Source organism: Gossypium arboreum, chromosome 9 (assembly GCF_025698485.1).
Source record: "Gossypium arboreum isolate Shixiya-1 chromosome 9, ASM2569848v2, whole genome shotgun sequence".
Classification (NCBI taxonomy): Eukaryota; Viridiplantae; Streptophyta; class Magnoliopsida; order Malvales; family Malvaceae; genus Gossypium; species Gossypium arboreum.
This window is the reverse complement of record NC_069078.1, coordinates 1,667,434-1,692,081: the sequence shown is the minus strand read 5'-3', so window position 1 is coordinate 1,692,081 and position 24,648 is coordinate 1,667,434. Positions and strand designations below refer to the sequence as shown.

The following is a 24,648-nucleotide window of genomic DNA, read 5'->3' as shown; positions in this document are numbered from 1 at the left end:
TTGTTTCACATTATTCCTTTCCTAAACAATTGATCTATTGAATAACCCTACAAAACAGTTAAGAGATCATTCTTCCACTCACTAATCCTCCCATTAGAAAGATTAGTTTCTCATGACTTTCATAAACAACATGGAATAAATGGAAGAATTAATAATAGGGAATGGATTGAAATAGAGAGTTTAAGAAAAGCTAATTGATACTGATAATAAGCACGAATCCAAAGAAGATATCCTTTACAATCAAATCTCTTGAAGAAAGCAAATAACTAAAACTATGAAAACTTAAGAAAAAAAAAGAAAACAATTCTTAAACCTTAAAAGAAAATCTAAGCTAATTGAATGATGTATATAATGTGTGCCAGAGAGGTTTATTTATAGCCTTTAGGTAGTTGTCATCCTTAGCCCTTGGGTAGCTGATGTTCTCAAGCTTAAACCTCAATTGTGTAGACCAAAATGCCCCTACTTCATGTTTTATTCTCGTCATAGAGTTGATGTTACGACACACTAAGACCTGTGTCACAACGTAGCAACTAGCATGTTCCTCTGTAGCCATCTTCAGGGCATGTCGCGACATCTTTAGCCTGTGTAGTGACATTGAAAGCTATTTCTCACTTTCTCTATTTTTCTCTCTATGTTGCGATATCGGATCCCCCATGTTGTGACATAGCGTCCAGTATTGACCCAAAATGCCCTCTAATGTTCTTTTGTACACTCACAAAGTATGATAGCTTTCCCTTAAGCCTCATTCAACCCTTAAGGTTAATAAAAGATTCAATGTGCACATTTCGTTGAATGTAAACAAAACTAAAGAAACTGAATTAAAACACAATGAAAATGCTTGTATTCAAGCTCCTTAAATGTGAAAAATAGTTTAATCTGCTACATCGAATTATGGAAAATCAGGTTCATATACTATGTCATACTATATAATGTGGGTGTTCGCATACTATGTCATACTATATAACATTGGGGTTCACATACTTTGTCATACTATATAACATGAGGGCTCGTATACTATGTCATTCTATATAACATGGGAGTTTGCATACTATGTCATACTATATAATGTGAGGGTTTGCATACTATGTCATACGATATAACATGGGGGTTTGCATACTATGTCATTCTATATGACATGGGGTTCCATGCTATGTCATACTATATAACATGGGGGTTCACATACTATGTCATACTATATAACATGAGGGGTTGTATACTATGTCATACTATATAACAATGGGGCTCACATACTAAGTCATATAATATAAAATAGGGTTTGCATGTTACTTTCTTTTTACATTAAACCCTAATTCTTAATGCTTCAACTTAATTAATCATACATAATGACTTAAATTAGATCTCACACTTGATTGAAGACACAAAAAAACCCCTTAATTTGGGATGAAGAAATCGAAAATCACTAGAAGGAGAGAATTGCAATTGAAAACCTTGAAATCTCTTAAGAACCTTAATTGCAATGAAGGTTTCGACAATGAAGAAGAAGAAGAAAGAATTTTGATAGCTTTTTTTTCTTGAATTTTTTTCTAAATATGAGTTCTAAAAGATTGACTATTTATAAAAAAAATTTTCCTTAATTGAAATAGGTTTATGAATTCATTTAGAATTAGGATTGATTTAAATTAAGGACTAAATTAAAAAATAGTTTTTGGTCTGGGCTAGTTTGAAAATTCGGTATTTTATGAGGTAAAAACAAGGAAATAAATATTTTGGCTAAAAAGTGCACAATAGGTTTCAAACTTGGGACCAAAGGGAATGCTATGTCTTAATCATTAAACTAGCAAACTCATTCTTGTTATAAACCTTTAAAAATTGTTTTTAAAGAGTTTTGGGCAAGCTTCAAGGTAAATTAAAAAAAAAAAAAAAAGGGTGTAATCAAGAGAGTTTGAACCTAGGACCTTAACTTTGCATAACATCTTACCATCAAGCCTAATGGTCTATTTCTATTAATTCTTTATCAAAAATAATTTTTAAGGCATTTTAAGTTCACTTACTCTATTCTTTTTATGCGTTAGAAATCTAAATTTTATCTCTATTTCTTCTAGCCCTAATTTTGGAATGTGACAATTATTATTTATCGTAATATGATTTTTGGTGAGTACTGTTTAGACCTATTATTGTAGAAGATCATTATAGAGTTAATCCATCCTCCCTTGGGCACGATAATCGGAGTACTTCCTATACCTCATTGTACAAAACTATATTACAACTTGACCTGTATATTTGCGGACACTGTTGCTTGATTATATATATATATATTTGCTATAGTATTTCTAGTCCAAAGGTTCAGAAAAGTGTATTTTTTTTAATTTCTAGAGATTTTATATAAGTTTCCATATTTTTCTGATTTGTTAATTTTTTTTCCTAATTTTTTGAATTTATTTCAAGAAAATTAGAATTAGATGATGTCGCATGGTTTAGTGATAAAAAAAAATTTCTTTATTTTATGCATGTAACACCCCTTAACCCTATCCCGTAGTCGGAACAGGATTATGGAGTATTATCGATCACTACAGATCAATTACAATTAGAAGAGAAAGAAATACAATTTAGTTCATAAAATATATCTTAATGTTCCTTTAATGGGACCTCGAGACTTAAAATATATGTTAAAACCAAACCGGGACTCAATCGGAAACTTATAAAATTTTTCATAAAATTCTTAAAATTTCACTTTTATGAACAGTACCACACGCCTATGTGGCTTATATGACACACCCATGTGGCCACATCGTATGGCTCATACGGTCTGGACATGCTCGTATTCTTTACCCGTGGAGCTCTCTGACTTTTACCTATGAACAAATTAATTTCACACGGCCAAGACACACGCCCGTGTGCTCAGCCCGTGTGGCAATTTGTTTTGTAGCATTTTAGGTGCAGGGGACACATGACCTAACAACATGCCCGTGTGCAAGCCGTGTGTCTCACACGGTCTGGTCACACGCCCGTATGCCAGGCCGTATGGACTCAATAATGAACCTTTCACACTTTACTAACCAACCCTGCAAATTTTCAAACCACAACCAATACAAATACCAATACCAAATCAATCCAATACTTAACTTAAAACACTTATTATGTATCATTATCAATTATCAATTTACTTAATTCACTATTACTATCACAATGCAAAACAACACACTTAAGACATCCTAGGTACATGTCATTATCAACAATTAACATGCTTTACCTTATTGAGTACAAGATCGGCCTAAGATGCTGATTCAACAGTCTGACCTTAACCTAACTCGCATGTCGAAAACAAACCGTCTGCACGAGTATGAACTCAGTGGTATTTCTATAATCCAAACATTTAATAATATAACATACACTTAAAACATATATTGATCTTAAATATTCAATTATTCATTTCATGGATAAATTCTTTATAACTCATTCAATTCTTATCATCTATTAATCCGATTGGCTTTCCAAAATAAATTCATATATCACTTGAACAATAATATTTCCCATTCATATCTAATTCAGAGATACTTAATTCATATGTTTCAGTCATTCTTCAGTTCACTATTCAGTAACATTAAATAACATTAAACTATCACATTTCAATTAGTATTCTGTACTTATCCATTTCGGTAATAGTTAGTACTTTTTAATATCAATCAATTTGTCATTATCATTCAATAGCAATCAATATATCTTTATTGTTCAGTAATCAGTCAGTCATTAGTAATAACCAGTAATTCGATAACAGTCAAATATTCAGCAGTAGTCAATTATTCAGTACCTTTATTTACCCCTATTAACATGACTAGGACCTGGACAGATACACGGATCCAACCCACACACCGAGATAGCATACAGTGTTTCGTCGGTCGGAGCCGGAATACACCGTAACGGTAACAGTAACAATAACGGTACACACAGTACCTCATCGGAACAAATCTGAAATAGTAACAGTAACAGTAAGGTACGGAGTACCTCTTCGGAACAAATCCGGAACAGTAACAATAAGGCGACACTTATAGTGTCTCATGACACAAAGTCGAAATATCCCTGAAAACTTCCAATCCTATGGTATGCCAACTATATTCGACTAGCCCGATACTATTAATAGGGGTTTACAGTAAACTTTCCGTTTTAGTCAGTACATATTTCAGTTAATCATATATATTTTCAATTCAATATTTCAATTCACTTTACATTAACAAATGTTCAAATTTCACAATAATCACATATTTTCATATCAATTTCATCATTTTCCCAAATCAATATATTTTCAATATAACATACATTCATATTCAATGCCACATCAAATATATATATTCATATAAATTCAATAAATTTAACATATACCAATTAATCCATTTCAATCATAAAACACAATAATTCTTACCTTAACATTTGCCATATACTTTAAATAAAAAATATAACAATCAATAACTAAGTTCAGATTATAGAAATATAAACCATGAATTTTTCTCGAGTTTACTCCTCGTCCACTTTTTCTTTTCCTTTCTTCATGGATGCCTCAGGTGCTATGTTAGCTATGAAAAATTAAGATAATTTATACTATTAATACAACACTAACTTATATTGAATAATTGAATTTTTATTCAATTTCTACCTTATTTTCAATTTGAACCTAATTAAGTTCACTTACTTTTCTAACTCAATTCATACTTTATTTCTACTTAATTTTCTATCATATTCAACATAAATATCCAATGTTCATGATAAAACCCTAATTTAAAATTTCTTTCAATTTAATCCCTCAATCACAAAACTTATAGCTTCTTTTACGATTTAATCCATTTGTCAATCTTAACTTGAAATTCATTCAATTTAAATCCCTAATTCAACAATTTATCCAACATGAACTATGTTCAAAAACTTTAAAACTTCTAAAACCTCAATTTAATTTCATCAAAACTTTGTTCTAAAGCTTTTAAAATATCAAAATTAAGAGAAAAGGACTTTGATTGACTTACCTATTAAAGTTTAAAGCTTCAAAACCTAATTCTCCCTTTTCTCCCTTTCTTTCTTTCTCCACTGTTCTTCTCTGTTTCGTTTTCTTTGTTTCTCTTTTTTTTTTCCTTTCTTTTATTTCTTTTACTTTATTTATATATATATATATATATAATATAATAACAATAAGAATAACTACTGTTGAGCCCAATTTATGCCCAGGCCCACACATATACAAAATTAAATATAAAAAACTAAACCCAAATATAAAAACACCTATTAAAACCCAATACAAAACAGACCTAAAGCCCAACAGATTACCCAAAACCTATCCCACATATCTCAACCCAATACACAAAACATAAAGCCAACCTAAAACCCCAGCAGCAGAAGGAAATCGGCGCCGCAAGCTTCGAGTCCAAGCAGCGTACGATGCGCGCCAAGCTTCCGAATCGTGCGGTATTCCATGCCACGCTCCCACGCCTCCGAGATATCTACAAAGGCAAACAACAGTAGAAGATTTTCATTTTATTTCTAGGCTATAAAAAGCCATTAAAAACACTGTAATTGGGGGATTTTTTTTGGAAATAAAGAGAAATTACGGAGAGATATAGCAGATTTTTTGAGTAATATTTTAGTACGACCCAATAGAAACAAAGGTGATTATGATTTTTTATTCTTTTTCGAGTTTTAATCCTCAACCCCTTGTTACGAATTTGCTTCTTTTTTTTTTTTTTTTCTTATAGTAAAACAAAGTTTTTAAAAATAACAATAAAAAAGGATTGTAAGAGGGCCTTACCTGGCTCGTCGGCCACCGCGGTGTGCATTTGGGGAAAGTGGAGCCGCGACGATGGGCGATCTATGCCCTTGCGGAGGGAAAAGGGGAAAACCCTTCTTTTCTCCCTATGATTTTGGCTCAAATGAGCCACAAACAAAATAATAAGGTTTTGGGATATTTGATCCCATGGGAACGGAACCGTTTAAGGTGGGTTGACCCATGACTTTTTTGCCCTCATGGGTAAATTCTACGTTTGATTCCCCACTTCTCTTGTTTTGGCCCCAAAAATCCCGTTTTATTTTCAATTACGCCCTATTTCTATTATTTTAGCCACTTCTATCATAAAATTAATTATTTTAGTTTTTATTTTATTATTACTATTTTATTATATTCTATTATTAATTGTAGTATTATTTTTTCCCTTTTTATCCTATTATTTGTTATACTATTTTATTATACCACTATTTATTATTTTTATTACATTACGTTTGTTTTACTATTTTTTTACTATTTATTTTAAATCATTATATTATTATTATTAATCTTTTATATATTTTATTAAAAGTTAACTATTTTAAATATAGTTCGTTATACCCTTTTTATTATTCCTACTGCTTACTATTACTTTTTTCCTATTATTACTTATACTATTATATATACATATTCGTTCTCCTTTAAGTGTAATTATTAATAGTCTTATCATGTTATAATATTATTTCTATTATTTGTTAAAATTACCACCGTTATTTTTACCATTTTTTACTATATTATTATTGTTATTTGTCTTAATTTAGTATGGTTTTTAATTTTACTTTTATCATTGTGTTTAATATCATCATTAACATGTTATTTTTATTCCCATTATGTATTTTTTATCATTAATATCATTATTGCTATGTTTATTATGTTATCTTTTTTTACTATGGTCTTGATTATTATTATTAATTCTCCTTACGGTTATTATGTTTTAGGTGTTAATACATGCACTATCAAGTCTATTATTATATTGTTATTTCTTATGTTGCATACTATCATGTTTCTTAAACTTTTAAATTACCCAAATCCGTTCATTCAATGATTTATTTTCAATCATTTTTAAAATAATGGCAATTTTCGGTATTTATGGAACTCAAAGGATCGTGCCCTAACGTACTGGGTTTCGCTTTCTTTGTTGGTCTTGAATATTCGAATAACTTCTTCCCAGTGCACTCTCAAAAGATTTCAAAATAAAGGCAATGTTCGGTATTTAAAGAATTCGAAGAATCGTGCCCTAACGTACTGGGCTCCGCTTTCTTTGTTTATTTTGAATATTCGAATATCCTCTTAAGGCTAAAACGTACGTTTTAAAGGCAAGCGCACAATTGAGGGTCAAAAATGTTGCGTCCTAACGTACTGGATGTAATGTTTTACCTTGAGGTGAGATGGTCTTTAATACACATTTGACTTACCTAAATGTTGTAAAAGCCAATAAAAGGAGGATCACGTTTTGAACTCTGTCCAAATCTTTAATTTTTGACATTAAGACACTAAATAATCAATCAAGTACCAATTTTGGGCGTGTCGAGGGTGCTAATCCTTCCTCGTACATAACTGACTCCCGAACCGGTTTTCTATTTTCGCAGACCAAAATCGTCGTTTTGAAAATTTTATTTATTTATTAAAAACGACAGTGTTTTGAGGTGATCCAATCACACCTTATTAAAAAAGATTGGTGGCGACTCCCAACTTTTCGTTTTCAAAAGTCAATTTTCCGTTTTCAAAAAAATGGTTTCGACAGTTTGGCGACTCCACTGGGGATTTTACTGAGAGAGTCGAGCTGTAAATTGATTGTTTTCTGTCTTCTCGTCAAAAATTAAAAATTTGGATTTTAAATCTACGAACCTCTCATTGCATTTTCTGTGTCTTTGTCGGTTTTTTTTATCATGCGGGTTTTACTTTATTTGTCGAGTTTTTCGATATGTTCTTACATCATATTGCATGACCGTTGTGGTCGCACCTTTTAAGTGGGAGTCAAAAACTATGCTTTCGTGAGGTTTTCACCTCTGCATGGGCTAGGGGATTGTTTCCGGAATACATCTGTACTTATGTCTTCGTGAGGTTTTCACCTCCGCACGAGCATAAGGAAATGTATTCTCCTGAACCGAACTTGATCCATATGAACCTATAATGGGCGAGGGTCGAGGAATCTGCTGGTTCAGGTACCTTTACTCTAGAACTAAACCACATATAGTGAGCTGTAGGAACCTGTTAGGTAGAATTACACCTAGCCCTAGTGGTTTCCCGAATAGGCGTTTGATAATTTCTTGATTGCTTTGATTTATATTCTTATGCATGATTCTGACTTGTGCTTTTACTTCTTTCTTTAATAGTGTTTGCATATCATTTTCATCATAAAAGGAGGTGTCGATATACAGTTCGGTTACTAACAGAAAGTTTTGCCATGAAGAACGAATTCCTTGATAAAGTGAAAGACAACGCGTTTGTCCAAAGATGGTCGGAGAATGCACAGTTAGAGAAATGTGACAGTTTGAAAAAGGAGTGCACGTCAGAGTTATGGGACTTTACTCGCATTAGTGTGGTTCAGAACGATCTTCAGGAGTTGAAAGAATTATGGAGTCACTGGGATGATGAGATGAAGCAGCTACTCTACTGTAATTATGGTGATATTCCTTATCTCCTCGATGTTAAGGTAGATAGGTATTTGTTCCGCGCCATGGCTCAATTTTGGAATTCCGCCTACAGTTGTTTTACTTTCGGAAGGGTGGATCTAGCACCTACTGTCAAGGAATATACAGCCTTGCTTCGTTGTCCGAGGTTTCAAGTTGATAAGATTTATTCTAGAGCTGTCAATACCCCAACCTTTGTAAAGAGGTTGATGAACATCACTGGGATGAGTGAACAGTGGGTTGAGGCTCGGGTCCAGCAGAAAGGCAGTGGAAAGTGCATCCCTTGGGAAAATTTGAGAGATCTGATCCAGACTCACCCTGACATGAAGAAAAGAGTTGATGTCTTTGCCTTGAGCATTTATGGTTTGGTTATTTTCCCTAAAGCGTTAAGGCATATAGATGAAGCAGTCGCCGATCTATTTGACCGATTAGGTAAAGGTGTCAATCCAATTCCTGCAATCCTGGCGGAGACTTTCAGATCTTTGAGTGTATGTCGGAGGTCAGGGGAAGGCAGATTTATTGGGTGTGCACAACTCTTGTTAGTATGGTTTCATAGCCACTTTTGGAGGGTAGAAAAGGCCACTTACCGACCTTTTTTCGGAGATTACTCACCTTTGAAGGAGATAGTGACCATATCGAGAAAAGATGACATAACAGAGGAAAAATGGATGGCGATACTTCAAAATCTCCAAGAGGAGGATATCGAATGGAAGACCCCTTGGATGGTTTCTGATGAGATTCTCTACCGATGTGGGAGTTATGATTGGGTCCCTTTGTTGGGGATTTGGGGAGCCGTTGGATACGCCCCTCTACTGGTATTGAGGCAATATAGATCAAGACAATTTATACCGATGACGCAGGGGCTAGCTCAGAGTGGGTTCTCATATGGAGAGAAAGATTCCAAGAAAAAGAGCCGTGAGATTTATAATGCCTGGAACCAAACTTGCCGGATAAAGGGAGTTGCTGTGAATCCAATGGTAACTCCTGAATATAACGAATGGTGGAGTAGAAGGGTTAACGATAATATCCCGAGGCCAAATTTAGAAGAAGCTCGACCGATAGAGGAATATCTGCGAGTGGTCCCCTCCGAATTGGAAATCATAAAGCAAGACTTCGAAAAGAAAACCTCGGAGTTAGAAAGGAAAATAGAGCAGTTGGAGGAGGAAAAAGTGTACTTAAAGCTGGATGTTGATGTTCAAAAATCCGAGGCTGAGAATTTGAGAAAGAGAAAGAGAGAAGTTGAGGAGGACCTAGACAGTCTGAAGACTGATTACAAGCAGCTGCATAAGTCAATGAGAAATGCTGGTTTGGGTAAAACGTCTGAATAGTGGAGGCAAGAAATCCAAGAGGAAAAGGCTAGGGCCGATTGATGGGAAAGAAAGTTCCACGATGCTCAGGCTCGAGAAGTCATTTGTAAAAAGAGTTTGGACGATAGCCAGAATGAAAAACAGATGTTAAGAGCTCAGGTGGAGGAGTTAGAAACGGCACTACAGCAACATCGGTGTCGTAACTCAGTAATTGAATTAAGAGCTAGTCTAAGCAAGATCGAGAATTTGAAGGGGAAAGTAGAAGAACTTGAAGCTACACTTCAGAACTGTGAGAATCAAATTGAATTATTGGAAGCAAATAATGAGCAACTAAGGGAGTAACTTCACCGATCTCAGGATCAGGTCCGAGATAGGGATTACTTAATGGGTGAAGCTATAGCTCATATACGAGAGGTGGCTGATTATTTACAGACTTTGGCGGTCCAAGCAGATGTGCTAGGAGTTAAATATGAGTTAGAATCAGATCGGGGGCGAGAGTTAGCCTGCCTTCTTAGGAAAGTAAAAGCTTTGGGTGTTAGGTCAAGACCGTATATGTAATTCATTTTATGTAAAAGATTTTGTTTTTCAGCGAAGTTTTCTAAATGAAATTGAATTCGAATCGACGTCTCCTTTTTGCATTCATGCCATGCATTTGCATTACATTGCATCGCATAACATCATGTACACAAAAGAACCTTATTAATTAGTGGCCATTTATCTAGTTACCCTAGAACACCGGTACTACACACGAAGGAAGATAAAGGATATGGATCAGAGGTTTGAGCAAATACAAAAGGAGATGCAAGAGCAACTGCAGGCTCAGATGCAAGAGCAGCTAGCTAAGATCCAGCAGGAAATGAGAGACCAAATGCTGGAGTCCCAGAGAAACATGCTAGAATCACAAAATAGCATGATAAGCAAGCTGACACAGTTGTTTAAAGAAGGGTCTAACAAAGGAAAAGGCCCTATGGTTGACACGAGAAATGACAATGAGGATTCTGCTTGTCCTACAAGTTTGGCGCCAGCGAACATGCAAACACAACCACCAAGGGTGTCTGTTAATGTCCAACCTCTTTATCAAACTGGTACCTCGGCACCAGTAAACTTTCCAGCGGGATCGAGCACCAACCCTAAGGATAATCTAACAAACCCCCAGGTCCCTGACTTCGACGACGCAGCAGAGTTGGAAAAAGAAAAAACAGAACTGCCCAAACAAATGGAGGACCAATATAAATGGTTGGTGGAGAAGTTCAGGGCGTTGGAAAGTGTTGATAATTACTGCGGAATGGATGCCAGAGAGTTGAGTCTAGTCCCAGATTTGGTATTACCTCCCAAGTTCAAAATGCCAGAATTTGAAAGATACAACGGAACTAGTTGCCCTGAGGCTCACATCACGATGTTTTGTCGGAGAATGACGGGTCATGTCAATAATGACCAGTTGTTGATTCACTGTTTTTAGGACAGTTTGGCTGGGGCTGCGGCCAAATGGTACAATCAGTTGAGTCGTACCCAAGTTAAGTCATGGAAGGACCTAGCTCAGGCCTTCATGAAGCAGTACGGCCATATAACAGATATAGCACCGGACCGGATCACACTCCAGAATATGGAGAAGAAGCCAAGCGAAAGCTTCCGGCAGTATGCTCAGAGATGGAGAGAGGTCGCTACACAGGTCCAACCACCGTTGCTAGAAAAAGAAACAACCATGCTCTTCATCAATACATTGAAGGCACCTTTCATTACTCATATGTTAGGTAACGCAACCAAGAGCTTTGCAGACATAGTAATGTCTGGCGAAATGATAGAAAATGCCATAAGATCAGGTAAGATAGAAGTCGGGGAGAACACGAAAAGGTCAGCCCCGAAGAAAAGAGAGAATGAAGTAGGTAATGTGAGCTCAGATACGCAAAACCGCCACTTATTAATCGATCAAGGCGATAGTCACAGCCAAAGAGGCCTCACCAAGCGAGCCTAACATGAGATGTAATACGAGAAGTTTCAATTTACTCCCATACCAGTGACATATAGGGAGTTGTACAAAAGTCTGTTTGATGCACATGTAGTGGCTCCTTTCCACTTAGAGCCGTTGCAGCCCCCATACCCTAAGTGGTACGATGCGAATGCTCAGTGCGAATACCACGCAGGGATTACGGGGCTCTCGATAGAAAACTGTACCTCATTCAAAAGGTGCGTGGAAAGGCTTATCAAAGCAGGTGTTCTAAAATTTGATGATACACCTGGTACAGGAAATCCGTTGCCCAGTCATACTGATAAAGGGGTAAACGCGATAATTGAGAATGTAGGGAGGAAAGTCAAGCTGAATATCGCGGAGGTGAGAACCCCATTGAAGCTAGTTTGGAATGAGATACAGAAGAGAGGTTTAGTCCCGCAAGGGTTGGGAGATAAAATCCAAGATACACGGAACTACTGTGAGTTCCATTATGAGAAAGATCACGAGATCCAGAATTGTATTGAGTTCAGAGCCCTAGTACAGGGTCTAATGGATAATAAGGAATAGGAGTTCTTTGAGTCTGTCGAAGAGGAGGATGTATGCTCTCTAGGAGGAGAGTCGAGTGAAGAGGGTTGTAGAGCCAGCCGTCCAGTGATAATTATTTCGAAGCCCAGGGTTAGTGAAGTAGAAGCAAGGATTACACCAAGAGTTATAATCCAGAGGCCAACAGTTTCCACTTATAAAGATAACCATAGGGTGCCTTGGAATTATAACTATAGTATAGCAGTTTCGGAGAAAGAGGGTTCGATTAACATACCAAACATAGAAGCCGAACCAGCAAAAGGGAAACTCGTCATGTTTAAGCAAGAAGCAGAGGGATCAGAATCACAGGTTAATGAGCCAGTAATGGAAACTGAAGCCAAGGAGTTTTTGAAGTTCCTAAGACACAGCGAGTATAGTGTCGTAGAACAACTACACCAACGACCAGATCGTATATCGGTATTAGCTCTGCTGTTAAATTCGGAGGTCCACCGTAAAGCATTGATGAAAGTGTTGGACGAGACCTATGTTGCGGATGACATTTCGGTTAACAAATTAGACCGTCTTATCGGTAACATAAGTGCTGACAATTTCATCTCCTTCAGCGATGATGAGATACCACCAGGGGGTAGGGGGTCTACTAAGGCTCTACATGTCACTACACGTTGCAATGGGTATACGCTACCCGGAGTATTAGTTGATAATGGGTCCGCATTGAACGTGTTGCCGTGGGCTACATTAAACCATTTACCTATAGACAGTTCTCATATGAAGACGTGTCAGAACATAGTAAGAGCATTTGATAGCACAGAAAGGAAAGTAATGGGAAGGATAGAAGTACCTCTTCAGATTGGCCCAAACACGTATGAGGTAGATTTCCTCGTGATGGATATTAAGCCTTCCTATAACTGTCTATTAGGAAGACCTTGGATTCATTCAGCTGGGGCAGTGCCATCCTCGCTGCACCAGAAGCTAAAGATGGTTACTGAGGGTCGGCTAATAACAATAAATGCAGAGGAGGACATTATTACGTCAGTTACCAGTGATGCACCCTACATAGAGAATGACAATGAAGCAGTTGAATGTTCATTTTGATCATTAGAGTTTGTAAACGCAATGTTTATAGCTGAAGGAAACAGGATTCCGATACCTAGGATATCAGGAGCTACGAAAATGAGCCTGCAGTTGACAATTGGAAAAGGGGCGTTACCTGGCAGAGGGCTCGGGAAGCACCTCCGTGGACAAGTTAGACTACCAGTCTTGGTTGGCAAGTGGGATCACTTCGGTTTGGGATTCAGGCCAGATGCAAGCCAAGTGAAGAAAGAGTTCGAAAGGAAACAGGAACAGCGGAGAGCAAGATTGAGTGGGACAGAAGTTAGGTGGGAACCGATGAGCTTCCCCTATATTTCCCAAACATTTGTATCTGGAGGGTTTATTCATTCTGCACAGGAGAGGATAAAAGAAGGAATGGTCGGAGATGTGATGGGAATTTGGAGCGTCAACGCCACATTTGAAGAGGAAGCAATAGAAAGGAATTTATCAGGCATTTGCCCGTATGAGCCTGGGAGTGTTTTGAATAACTGGACTGTAGAAGAAATTCCTGTAATCTTTAGAGATAACACAGAGTAATATTCAAAACCCACTTGTTGTCTTCTAGCCTAGGGACAATAAGAATCTTTTGTGAAATAGGCTCATGTTTAAACATTATTATTTTCAATAAAAATGCATTTTCATATATCGGTTCGAGCAATTATTCTTTCTTCTTTTTCATGTCATACACAATCATACCATACAAAGGAATTATTCATTTCATTTTCTTTTGGTATTCTCTTATATTCATAATAGGCCCCCGGATGTCAACGTCATGAGTAATGCTGATACGAGCCCGGAATCTCCTTTTGAGCAAGATATGCGCTTTGAGGGATTTCAAGATTTTGAAGAGGACGAAGATCGTGGTTTATCTCCCAATTTGTTAAGGATGGTGGAGCGAGAAGATGAACAGATCCTGCCACACAAAGAGACTACTGAGATTGTGGCCCTAAAAGAGGGGAAGGAAGTTAAAATTGGCACTTGCGTTAACGAGAAAACAAGACAGAACCTCATTGAGTTGTTGCAAGAATTCAAGGACGTCTTTGCATGGTCATACCAGGATATGCCTGGTTTAAGTACCGATATCGCAGTGCACCGTGTCCCTACAAAGAAGGAGTACAAGCCAGTTCAGCAGAAGCTCCGAAAGATGAGACCCGATGTAGCAATGAAAATAAAGGAAGAAGTCAAGAAATAGTTTAATGCCGGATTCCTACAGGTGGTCAATTATTCAGAATGGGTGGCCAACGTCGTCCCTGTCCCTAAGAAAGATGGGAAAGTACGGATGTGTGTAGATTACAGAGATTTAAACAAGGCCAGCCCAAAGGATAACTTTCCATTGCCTCACATAGACACTCTAGTGGATAATACGGCAGGCTATTCATTGTTCTCCTTCATGGATGGGTTCTCCGGGTACAATCAGATCAAGATGCATCTTGAGGACATGGAAAAAACCACATTCATAACTTTATGGGGAACGTTTTGCTACAAGGTGATGCCCTTCGGGCTGAAAAATGCAGAAGCTACATACCAAAGAGCCATGGTAGCCTTATTCCATGACATGATGCACAAGGAAATTGAGGTCTACGTTGACGACATGATTGCAAAATCCCGAACTGAAGAGGAGCATGTGCGAGTGTTGAAGAAATTGTTCCTGAGGTTGAGAAAATTCCAATTGAAGCTTAATCCGTCAAAATACACCTTTGGAGCTAGGTCTGGAAAGTTACTCGGCTTCGTAGTCAGTGAGAAGGGAATAGAAGTCGACCCTGATAAAGTCAAGGCTATACAGAAGCTGCCTCCGCCACGAACTCAGAAAGAAGTCCTAGGTTTTCTAGGGAGACTAAACTACATCGCACGGTTTATTTCGCAACTGACAGAGAAGTGTGATCCCATATTCCGTCTTCTTAAAAAGCACAATCCTGGGGTATGGGATGATGAATGCCAAAAAACCTTTGAAAAGGTTAAACAATATTTGTCTAGTCCCCTAGTGCTAACACCACCAAGCCCTGGTAGACCATTGATACTATACTTAACAGTATTTGATAATTCAATGGGGTGTGTGCTCGGCCAACACGATGAGACTGGGAGAAAAGAAAGAGCGATATATTACCTCAGTAAAAAATTTACTGAGTGTGAAATGAGGTATCCGCGAATTGAGAAGCTATGTTGTGCTTTGGTTTGGACAACACGAAGGTTGAGGCAATACATGTTGTACCATACAACTTGGCTAATCTCAAAGCTAGACCCTCTCAAATACATGATGGAGTCAACCGCTTTAAATGGAAGGATGGCGGTGGCGATTCGCTCTTGAATTTGACATAGTCTATGTAAACCAAAAAGTCATGAAGGGAGTGCAATAGCAGATTTCCTAGCCAGTAGAGCTTTGGAGGATTATGAACCTTTGAATTTCAATTTCCCCAATGAAGATCTAATGTATATAGCAATCGCTGAAGGGGACATGCCTGAAGATCATTCTTGGAAATTAAATTTCGACGGAGCATCAAATGCTATTGGAAATGGAGTTGGGGCAGTACTGATATCCCCAAATGGAGATCATTATCCGTTCACTTGCAAGCTGGATTTTGACTGCACAAATAACATGGCAGAATATAAGGCGTGTATCATGGGAATTCGGGCAGCTATAGACCGCGAAATCAAAGTATTAGAAGTGTATGGAGATTCTGCATTGATAATTTATCAGCTTAAAGGCGAGTGGGAAACGAGAGATCCCAAATTGATCAGTTACCGAAAGTTAATCCTGGAATTAATTAAAAAGTTTCATGATATTACCTTTCATTACCTCCCGCGAGACGAGAATTAGATGGCTGACGCCTTGGCTACACTAGCTTCCATGGTCAAAGTAAATGAACAGGAAGATATGAAGCCAATTCAGATGAGTATTTGTGAGGTCCCAGCTCACTGCTGTAATGTCAATAAAGAGGAAGAGAGAGATGATCATCCTTGGTATCATGATATCTTACAATATATGAAAAGTCATGCATACCCAGATGAAGAGACCGAAAATGATAAAAGAACATTGAGGAGGTTAGCCAGTGACTATGTCCTAGACGGTGAGGTCCTGTATAAGAAGAGAAAGGATCAGGTGTTGTTAAGATGTGTTGACGCTGTTCAGGCAAAGAAAATTCTAGAGGAAGTCCACGATGGTGTCTGTGGGACACATGCCAATGGTTTCACAATGGCTCGACAAATCATGAGGTTCGGATATTACTGGTCTACAATGGAAGGAGATTGCATCAATTACGCTAGAAAGTGCCATAAGTGTCAAATTTATGGAGACAAGATTCATGTGCCTCCTTCACCCCTCCATGTTATGACTTCTCCATGGCCATTCTCAATGTGGGGCATAGACGTCATTGGGCCAATTTCGCCAAAGGCTTCCAATGGACATCGATTTATTTTTGTGGTCATTGACTACTTTACCAAATGGGTAGAGGCTGCTTCGTACGCCAGTGTCACAAAGTCAGCGGTTAGCAAGTTCCTGAAAAAGGAGATCATATGTCGTTATGGTATGCCAGAAAGAATCGTATCCGACAACGCATTGAATCTGAACAATAGGGCAATAGCAGAAGTTTGCAGTTGGTTCAACATTAAACATCACAACTCATCACCATATCGCCCAAAAATGAATGGGGCGGTTGAGGCAGCTAATAAGAATATCAAGAGGATTGTGGGGAAAATGGCGGAGACTTACAAAGATTGGCATGAAAAGCTCCCATTTGCCCTTATGCCTATCGGACATCTGTCAGAACTTCTACCGGGGCAACACCTTTCTCATTGGTTTATGGGATGGAAGCAGTTTTACCTATTGAGGTCGAAATCCCTTCTCTCCGAGTTTTATCAGAGTTGAAGTTAGACGAAGCAGAATGGATCCAATCTCGTTACGATCAACTAAACTTGATTGAAGAGAAGAGGTTGAAGGCTATTCGTCATGGTCAAATGTACCAGAGGAGAATGATGCGAGCCTACAACAAAAAAGTTCGCCCTAGGGTATTCCATGAGGGAGACTTAGTGTTGAAAAAGATTCTCCCTATGCAAAAAGATTTCAGGGGGAAATGGATGCCAAGTTGGGAAGGACCCTATGTGGTAAAAAAAGCTTTCTCTGGAGGGGCATTGATACTAGCAGAGATGGATGGCAAGAGCTTGCCTAACCCGATAAATTCGGATTCTGTCAAAAGATATTTTTCTTGAAGCACCCAAGGTGAAAACCCGTAAAGGGCGCCAAAAAAAAAAAAAAGGAGAGGCCAAGGTGAAAACCCGTAAAAGGGCGCCTTGAGACCAAAGGGGTTTTGAGTTGAAAACCTACAAAGGGCAATTCAAATTTCGATCCAAATTGGGGCAAGCGGTAGTCTCACTATACTTGAATCAACAAAGAGGGGATAAGCTACATCTTGGGGTATCAACAAAATGCTGTAGATCCTCTGAGCGCATGCCAAGTTTAAAAATGTCCTTGAGGAGTTCATACAGAGAAGCTTAAACTGCGAAATCTGGGGGACCTATTCTGTTCCTTTTCATCTGTTTTTGTATCTCAAACAATAATTGCTTTCTTTATTGATACATCTTTTGCAAATTCTGACTCGAATAAATTTCAGTTCTACCTATTATTATAATCTTTTTCGAGTATTTTTATTGAAATAATAATTAATGAACTAATAATACTCTCAAAAGAAGGTTTTGCATATTATTCTGAAAGGTTTCTAAACAATACGAGAACCTGAAACAAGACAATTATTTAGAACTCACCAAGCTTAAAAGGGTTAGAAATGTGTGAGAAATAAGGGATTAACTTCAAGTCCTCTTCTATCGAGTTGAACAATAAGGCATATGACAGGGATGTTACCTTAGTAAACAACGAGCGATGACAACCCAAAAATTAAAAAGGGATCATTCTCATGACATTTTGCATTTTGTGCATTTAACATCCATAATACATGTAGTTAGGAACATTTGGTTCACATTAATCGTGGCATAAGCATGTCACTTTGCTACAGATGGATTCCCCAGTGGACAATGTAGCAGGATTACAGATATCATCAGCCTTATCTTCATTGAGCAAGAGTGGAGCAGGCTAAATACTAGATCTTATCTTCACTGAGCAGGAGTGAAGCAGATCGAATTTTAGAGAATCTTGTCTCCACGTCCCGGCGATGGAGCAGATTCCAATCATCAGCCTTATCTTCACTGAGCAGGAGTGGAGCAAGCTAAATACTAGATCTTATCTTCACTGAGCAGGAGTGAAGTAGATCGAATTTTAGAGAATCTTATCTCCACGTCCCGGCGATGGTGCAGATTCCAATCATCAGCCTTATCTTCACTGAGCAGGAGTGGAGCAGGCTAAATACCAGATCTTATCTTCACTGAGTAGGAGTGAAGCAGATCAAATTTTGATGAATCTTATCTCCATGTACCGGCGATGGAGCAGATTCCAATCATCAGCCTTATCTTCACTGAGCAGGAGTGGAGCAGGCTAAATACCAGATCTTATCTTCACTGAGTAGGAGTGAAGCAGATCGAATTTTAGAGAATCTTATCTCCACGTACCGGCGATGGAGCAGATTCCAATCATCAGATCTTATCTTCACTAAGCAGGAGTGGAGCAGGCTAAATACCAGATCTTATCTTCACTGAGCAGGAGTGAAGCAGATTGAATTTTGATGAATCTTATCTCCACGTACCGGCGATGGAGCAGATTCCAATCATCAGCCTTATCTTCAATAAGCAGTAGGGTAAAGTTTACAGATTTGGGCTCGCCGAGCAGTGGGGGAACAAGTCAAAGACTCGCCTTAACCCCCTAAGCAGTAGGGTAACAGGCTAAAATTATAGATCTTATCTTCGTTGAGCAAGAGTGGAGCAGATAAAGTTCAAATAAATCGTATCTTCATGAAACAACTATGAGACATTTGGAAGCAATAGGATGCAGTGGGTTGCGATAAGGTTACACCAAGAAGCCAAGATCTGACAGGACCGGGCAAAATTAGCCTTTGTAATCTTTGCTTCGTTTCCATTACATGGCAACGAGCAAAGAGGGGCAACTGTTGAGCCCAATTTATGCCCAGGCCCACACATATACAAAATTAAATATAAAAAACTAAACCCAAATATAAAAACACCTATTAAAACCCAATACAAAACAGACTTAAAGCCCAACAGATTACCCAAAACCTATCCCACATCTCTCAACCCAATACACAAAACATAAAGCCAACCTAAAACCCCAGTAGCAGAAGGAAATCGGCGCCGCAAGCTTCGAGTCCAAGTAGCGTACGATACGCGCCAAGCTTCCGAATCGTGCGCTACTCCATGCCACGCTCCCACACCTCCGAGATATCTGCAAAGGCAAACAACAGTAGAAGATTTTCATTTTATTTCTAGGCTATAAAAAGCCATTGAAAACACTGTAATTGGGGGATTTTTTTTGGAAATAAAGAGAAATTACGGAGAGATATAGCAGATTTTTTGAGTAATATTTTAGTACGACCCAATAGAAACAAAGGTGATTATGATTTTTTATTCTTTTTCGAGTTTTAATCCTCAACCCCTTGTTACGAATTTGCTTCTTTTTTTTTCTTTTTTTTTCTTATAGTAAAACAAAGTTTTAAAAATAACAATAAAAAGGATTGTAAGAGGGCCTTACTGCTCGTCGGCCACCGGTGTGCATTTGGGGAAAGTGGAGCCGACGATGGGCGATCTATGCCCTTATGGAGGAAAAGGAAAACCCTCTTTTCTCCCTATGATTTTGGCTCAAATGAGCCACAAACAAAATAATAAGGTTTTGGGATATTTGATCCCATGGGAACGGAACCGTTTAAGGTGGGTTGACCCATGACTTTTTTGCCCTCATAGGTAAATTCTGCGTTTGATTCCCCACTTCTCTTGTTTTGGCCCCAAAAATCCTGTTTATTTTCAATTACGCCTATTTCTATTATTTTAGCCACTTCTATCATAAAATTAATTATTTTAGTTTTTATTTTATTATTACTATTTTATTATATTCTACTATTAATTGTAGTATTATTTTTTCCTTTTATCCTATTATTTGTTATACTATTTTTATTATACCACTATTTATTATTTTTATTACATTACGTTTGTTTTACTATTTTTTTACTATTTTTTAAATCATTATATTATTATTATTAATCTTTTATATATTTTATTAAAAGTTAACTATTTTAAATATTGTTCGTTATACCCTTTTTATTATTCCTACTGTTTACTATTACTTTTTCCTATTATTACTTATACTATTATATATATATATATATATATATATATATCGTTCTCCTTCAAGTGTAATTATTAATAGTCTTATCATGTTATAATATTATTTCTATTATTTGTTAAAATTACCACCGTTATTTTTACCATTTTTTTACTATATTATTATTGTTATTTGTCTTAATTTAGTATGGTTTTTAATTTTACTTTTATCATTGTGTTTAATATCATCATTAACATGTTATTTTTATTCCCATTATGTATTTTTTATCATTAATATCATTATTGCTATGTTTATTATGTTATCTTTTTTACTATGGTCTTGATTATTATTATTAATTCTCCTTACGGTTATTATGTTTTAGGTGTTAATACATGCACTATCAAGTCTATTATTATATTGTTATTTCTTATGTTGCATACTATCATGTTTCTTAAACTTTTAAATTACTCAAATCCGTTCATTCAATGATTTATTTTCAATCATTTTTAAAATAATGGCAATTTTCGGTATTTATGGAACTCAAAGGATCGTGCTCTAACGTACTGGGTTTCGCTTTCTTTGCTGGTCTTGAATATTCGAATAACCTCTTCCCAGTGCACTCTCAAAAGATTTCAAAATAAAGGCAATGTTCGGTATTTAAAGAATTCGAAGAATCGTGCCCTAACGTACTGGGCTCCGCTTTCTTTGTTTATTTTGAATATTCGAATATCCTCTTAAGGCTAAAACGTAAGTTTTAAAGGCAAGCGCACAATTGAGGGTAAAAAATGTTGCGTCCTAACGTACTGGATGTAATGTTTTACCTTGAGGTGAGATGGTCTTTAATACACATTTGACTTACCTAAATGTCGTAAAAGCCAATAAAAGGAGGATCACGTTTTGAACTCTGTCCAAATCTTTAATTTTTGACATTAAGACACTAAATAATCAATCAAGTACCAATTTTGGGCGTGTCAAGGGTGCTAATCCTTCCTCGTACGTAACTGACTCCCGAACCGGTTTTCTATTTTCGCAGACCAAAATCGTCGTTTTGAAAATTTTATTTATTTATTAAAAACGATCGTGTTTTGAGGTGATCCAATCACACCCTATTAAAAAAGATTGGTGGCGACTCCCAACTTTTCATTTTCAAAAGTCAATTTTCCGTTTTCAAAAAAATAGTTTCGACAACTATAATAAATATCTATTTAATAACTATAATAAATATCTATTTAATAACAAATATTTATTTTACATTTATATCCATATATATTATTACATTTGTATATCATCATCACCATACATTTGTCTTTCTTTTATTTATTTAATTATTTATTTTATTTAATTAATATGAAATAATAATATTTACTTAAACAATAAGTAAATACATACATGTATTACAAATGTATGTATAATATTTATTATACATGTATTTTATTTTTACCACACACTTGACACTCATTTTGGCTTATTTACTTATTTAGTCCCTTCAATTTTCTTTATTCTATAATTAAACTTTTACACTTTACTCAATTTAATCATTTTATCTAATACTCTTAATTTAAGCTAATTCACTTAATTAAACTCTAATTAAGCACTCAATTAACTTCATAAATTTTCTAATAAATATTTACGAATCTATTTTTCAGAAACGGAGACCTGAAAATATACTTTTCCAATAACCGTAAAAATTCGGGTCGTTACAATGCGTTTACATGATTTGCGTTTAAAAAACATCAAGTTTAGGGTCCATTTGTTTACATGTAAAAAGTTTTACGAAAAATATTTTCTGCATTTTCCTGTGTTTGTTTCACAGAAAATAGTTTGATCAACAGAAAATGACTTACAGGTCAATGTAAAACAAGCCATTTTTCTTATAAAATGACTTACCATTTTGAAAAGCGTAAGTCATTTTTTAAAAAGAGCTCAACTATAAATAATTTTATTTTTATATAAAAATTAACTTAATATTATTATATTGATAATAAATTTTATTTTTATTTTAAAACATTTAAAATATTATATTTTTCAATATTATTAAACATACATATTTAATTATTTATATTTAGTCATAAAATAAATTATTAATATAATAAATATAAATTATTTAATATTTCAATTTTATTTTAATAATAAATTTTAAAAATAATAATTTTAAATAATATTATTCACATATTATTGAAAATATTCAATGTTAATATTTTAATAATAAATATTTATTACAATTATAAATATATTAATAATAAATATTTTGTAGTATAAATGTTAAAATATGTCATAAGTCTATGTACACTTTACTGATTTGTAATTTAGTCTTCATACTTTTATTTTCAAGAATTTAGTCTCTTTACTTTTCAAATTTGAAAATCAAGTCTAATTGTTGACATCGTTAATTTTTTGTCAATTTTGTTGATGTTACATTTTAAATAAAAAATACTCATTTAGTAGTCATATAATTAAAAATGACGTAATGAATCTGAATTTAACATAATATTTTTAATATATGTAAAAATATTGTAAAATATAAAATTATAAATAAAAATAAATTCAATTAAATAATAAAAAATAAGAAAATCTCAAATATATATTTATTTACTTGAAAACAACTTTTATGAAATCATAAAATTTAACTTAATTTAATGTAACAATTGATAAAAAGAAATCTAATTAAAAATATAGCAATATTTATTTCATTAATTAAATTCGTAAATAATATGACAAAAATTTACAGCAGAAATTGAATTTATGCAATACGTCAAACGATTTTAGGAAATATATTAAGGAACTTCTAATATACAATATTATTTTTTATCTCCTGCAATGTAAGGGTTGTTCATATATTTTATAAAATTTTTATTATTTAAATAAAATTAAAAAATCAATAGTCAAAGTGATAAAAAATTGTTTTAAACTTATTTAGTTTAAATAAAAAACGTTTTTATTTAGTTGTTCAAAATATTTTATTATGAAAATTATAAATAGTATTTTAAATTTTAAAATTTATAAAATTATTTTAAAATAGAATTTCACGTTTCAGAACCTTTTAAAATGCATAAAACATTTGATAAATTATTTTTTAATATTGTATTTAAAAACATTTTATTTTTATCATTAAATATAAAATATTTTTAAAAAATTAAAATTAGTTTTAAAACTTTAAAAACTTTTAAAAACATTTATAAAAATTTTATTTTAAAATATATTTGAAACAATTTAGTTTTAATATTATTGATAAATGAATATTCCAATTTTAATCTTTAAAAAATATTTTTAACATTTTATATTTAAAAATAACTATACGTTTGCAAACATACTTTAAAAAATAAGTAAACATACAAAGAAATTTTTAAAAACTTTAAACATATTAGTTAATAATGCAATTTATAACCAACCATTTCTACCTCAACTTTGTCAACGGTTTATTTCAACACTGTTTAAACATAGAGTTTATACATATTTATTTCACAATAAATCTCATATTTATCCATTATTTTCATATTTTCCTCACTAATTCATTATTTCCACGTCTTAATCCATGGAAATTTGCTTATATTCATACACATGCTTATTTTCATATTAATGTCACAATTTTTTTTATTAATCCTCTAAATATGTTAAAATAGGAGTAATGGTATCCAATGACACTTACACTATTCTTAACCACTAGGCCAATAATTTTCTTATTCAAAAAACGCACAATGATAACCTTATAAATCGGGAGATGATCACTCTTGATTTTTACAAATTTGAATCTTCTAACTCGATATTTGGGGTACGACAGGAATTTATTGAACTCCAATTGTATGTTCCTTTGATGTTTGAGTATCATAATTGATTGATAATGCAACAGCTTTTACAAGTTCATCATTTGAAGAAATCTATTAATGTTGCATCAAATGCATTTTAGATAAACATTGATGTATTATGTTCTTCATTGTTCCTTTTTTTAAAAAAAAAAAAAACTCTTTTATCAACTATGAGATTCCATAAAAACTTGAAATTTCCTAGACCATTCAATACCTTTCTCATTTATTACATTCACAATAAATAGATTATGTAGTAATTATGCCACACTTGATAATTAAATATTGTTTTTGTTTAATTAAAACTTGGTTTATGCTCAATTTAGTTTTTGAACTTTGAATAGCAAGAAGAGA

The 24,648-nt window shown here is 34.9% G+C and overlaps 1 protein-coding gene and 1 long non-coding RNA gene across 2 annotated transcripts; one reads left to right on the top strand and one right to left on the bottom strand.

Annotated features, from left to right (window-relative positions):
- Positions 1-5,207: 5,207 nt before the first annotated feature.
- Positions 5,208-6,059, bottom strand: LOC128280872 (uncharacterized). The gene is made up of 2 exons (XR_008271066.1): positions 5,750-6,059; positions 5,208-5,444 (listed from the first exon to the last, which is right to left on the bottom strand). It is a non-coding gene; the product is annotated as an uncharacterized LOC128280872 (long non-coding RNA).
- Positions 6,060-8,168: 2,109 nt separating this feature from the next.
- On the top strand, positions 8,169-9,722 carry LOC128280739 (uncharacterized). Its single transcript, XM_053019072.1, has one exon. The coding sequence runs from the start codon at positions 8,169-8,171 to the stop codon at positions 9,720-9,722; it is 1,554 nt and encodes a 517-aa protein (XP_052875032.1).
- Positions 9,723-24,648: the final 14,926 nt, after the last annotated feature.

Excerpts from the sequence above, each read along its gene's own strand:
- LOC128280739 (XM_053019072.1), top strand. The coding sequence starts at position 8,169 with ATGAAGAACGAATTCCTTGATAAAGTGAAAGACAACGCGTTTGTCCAA.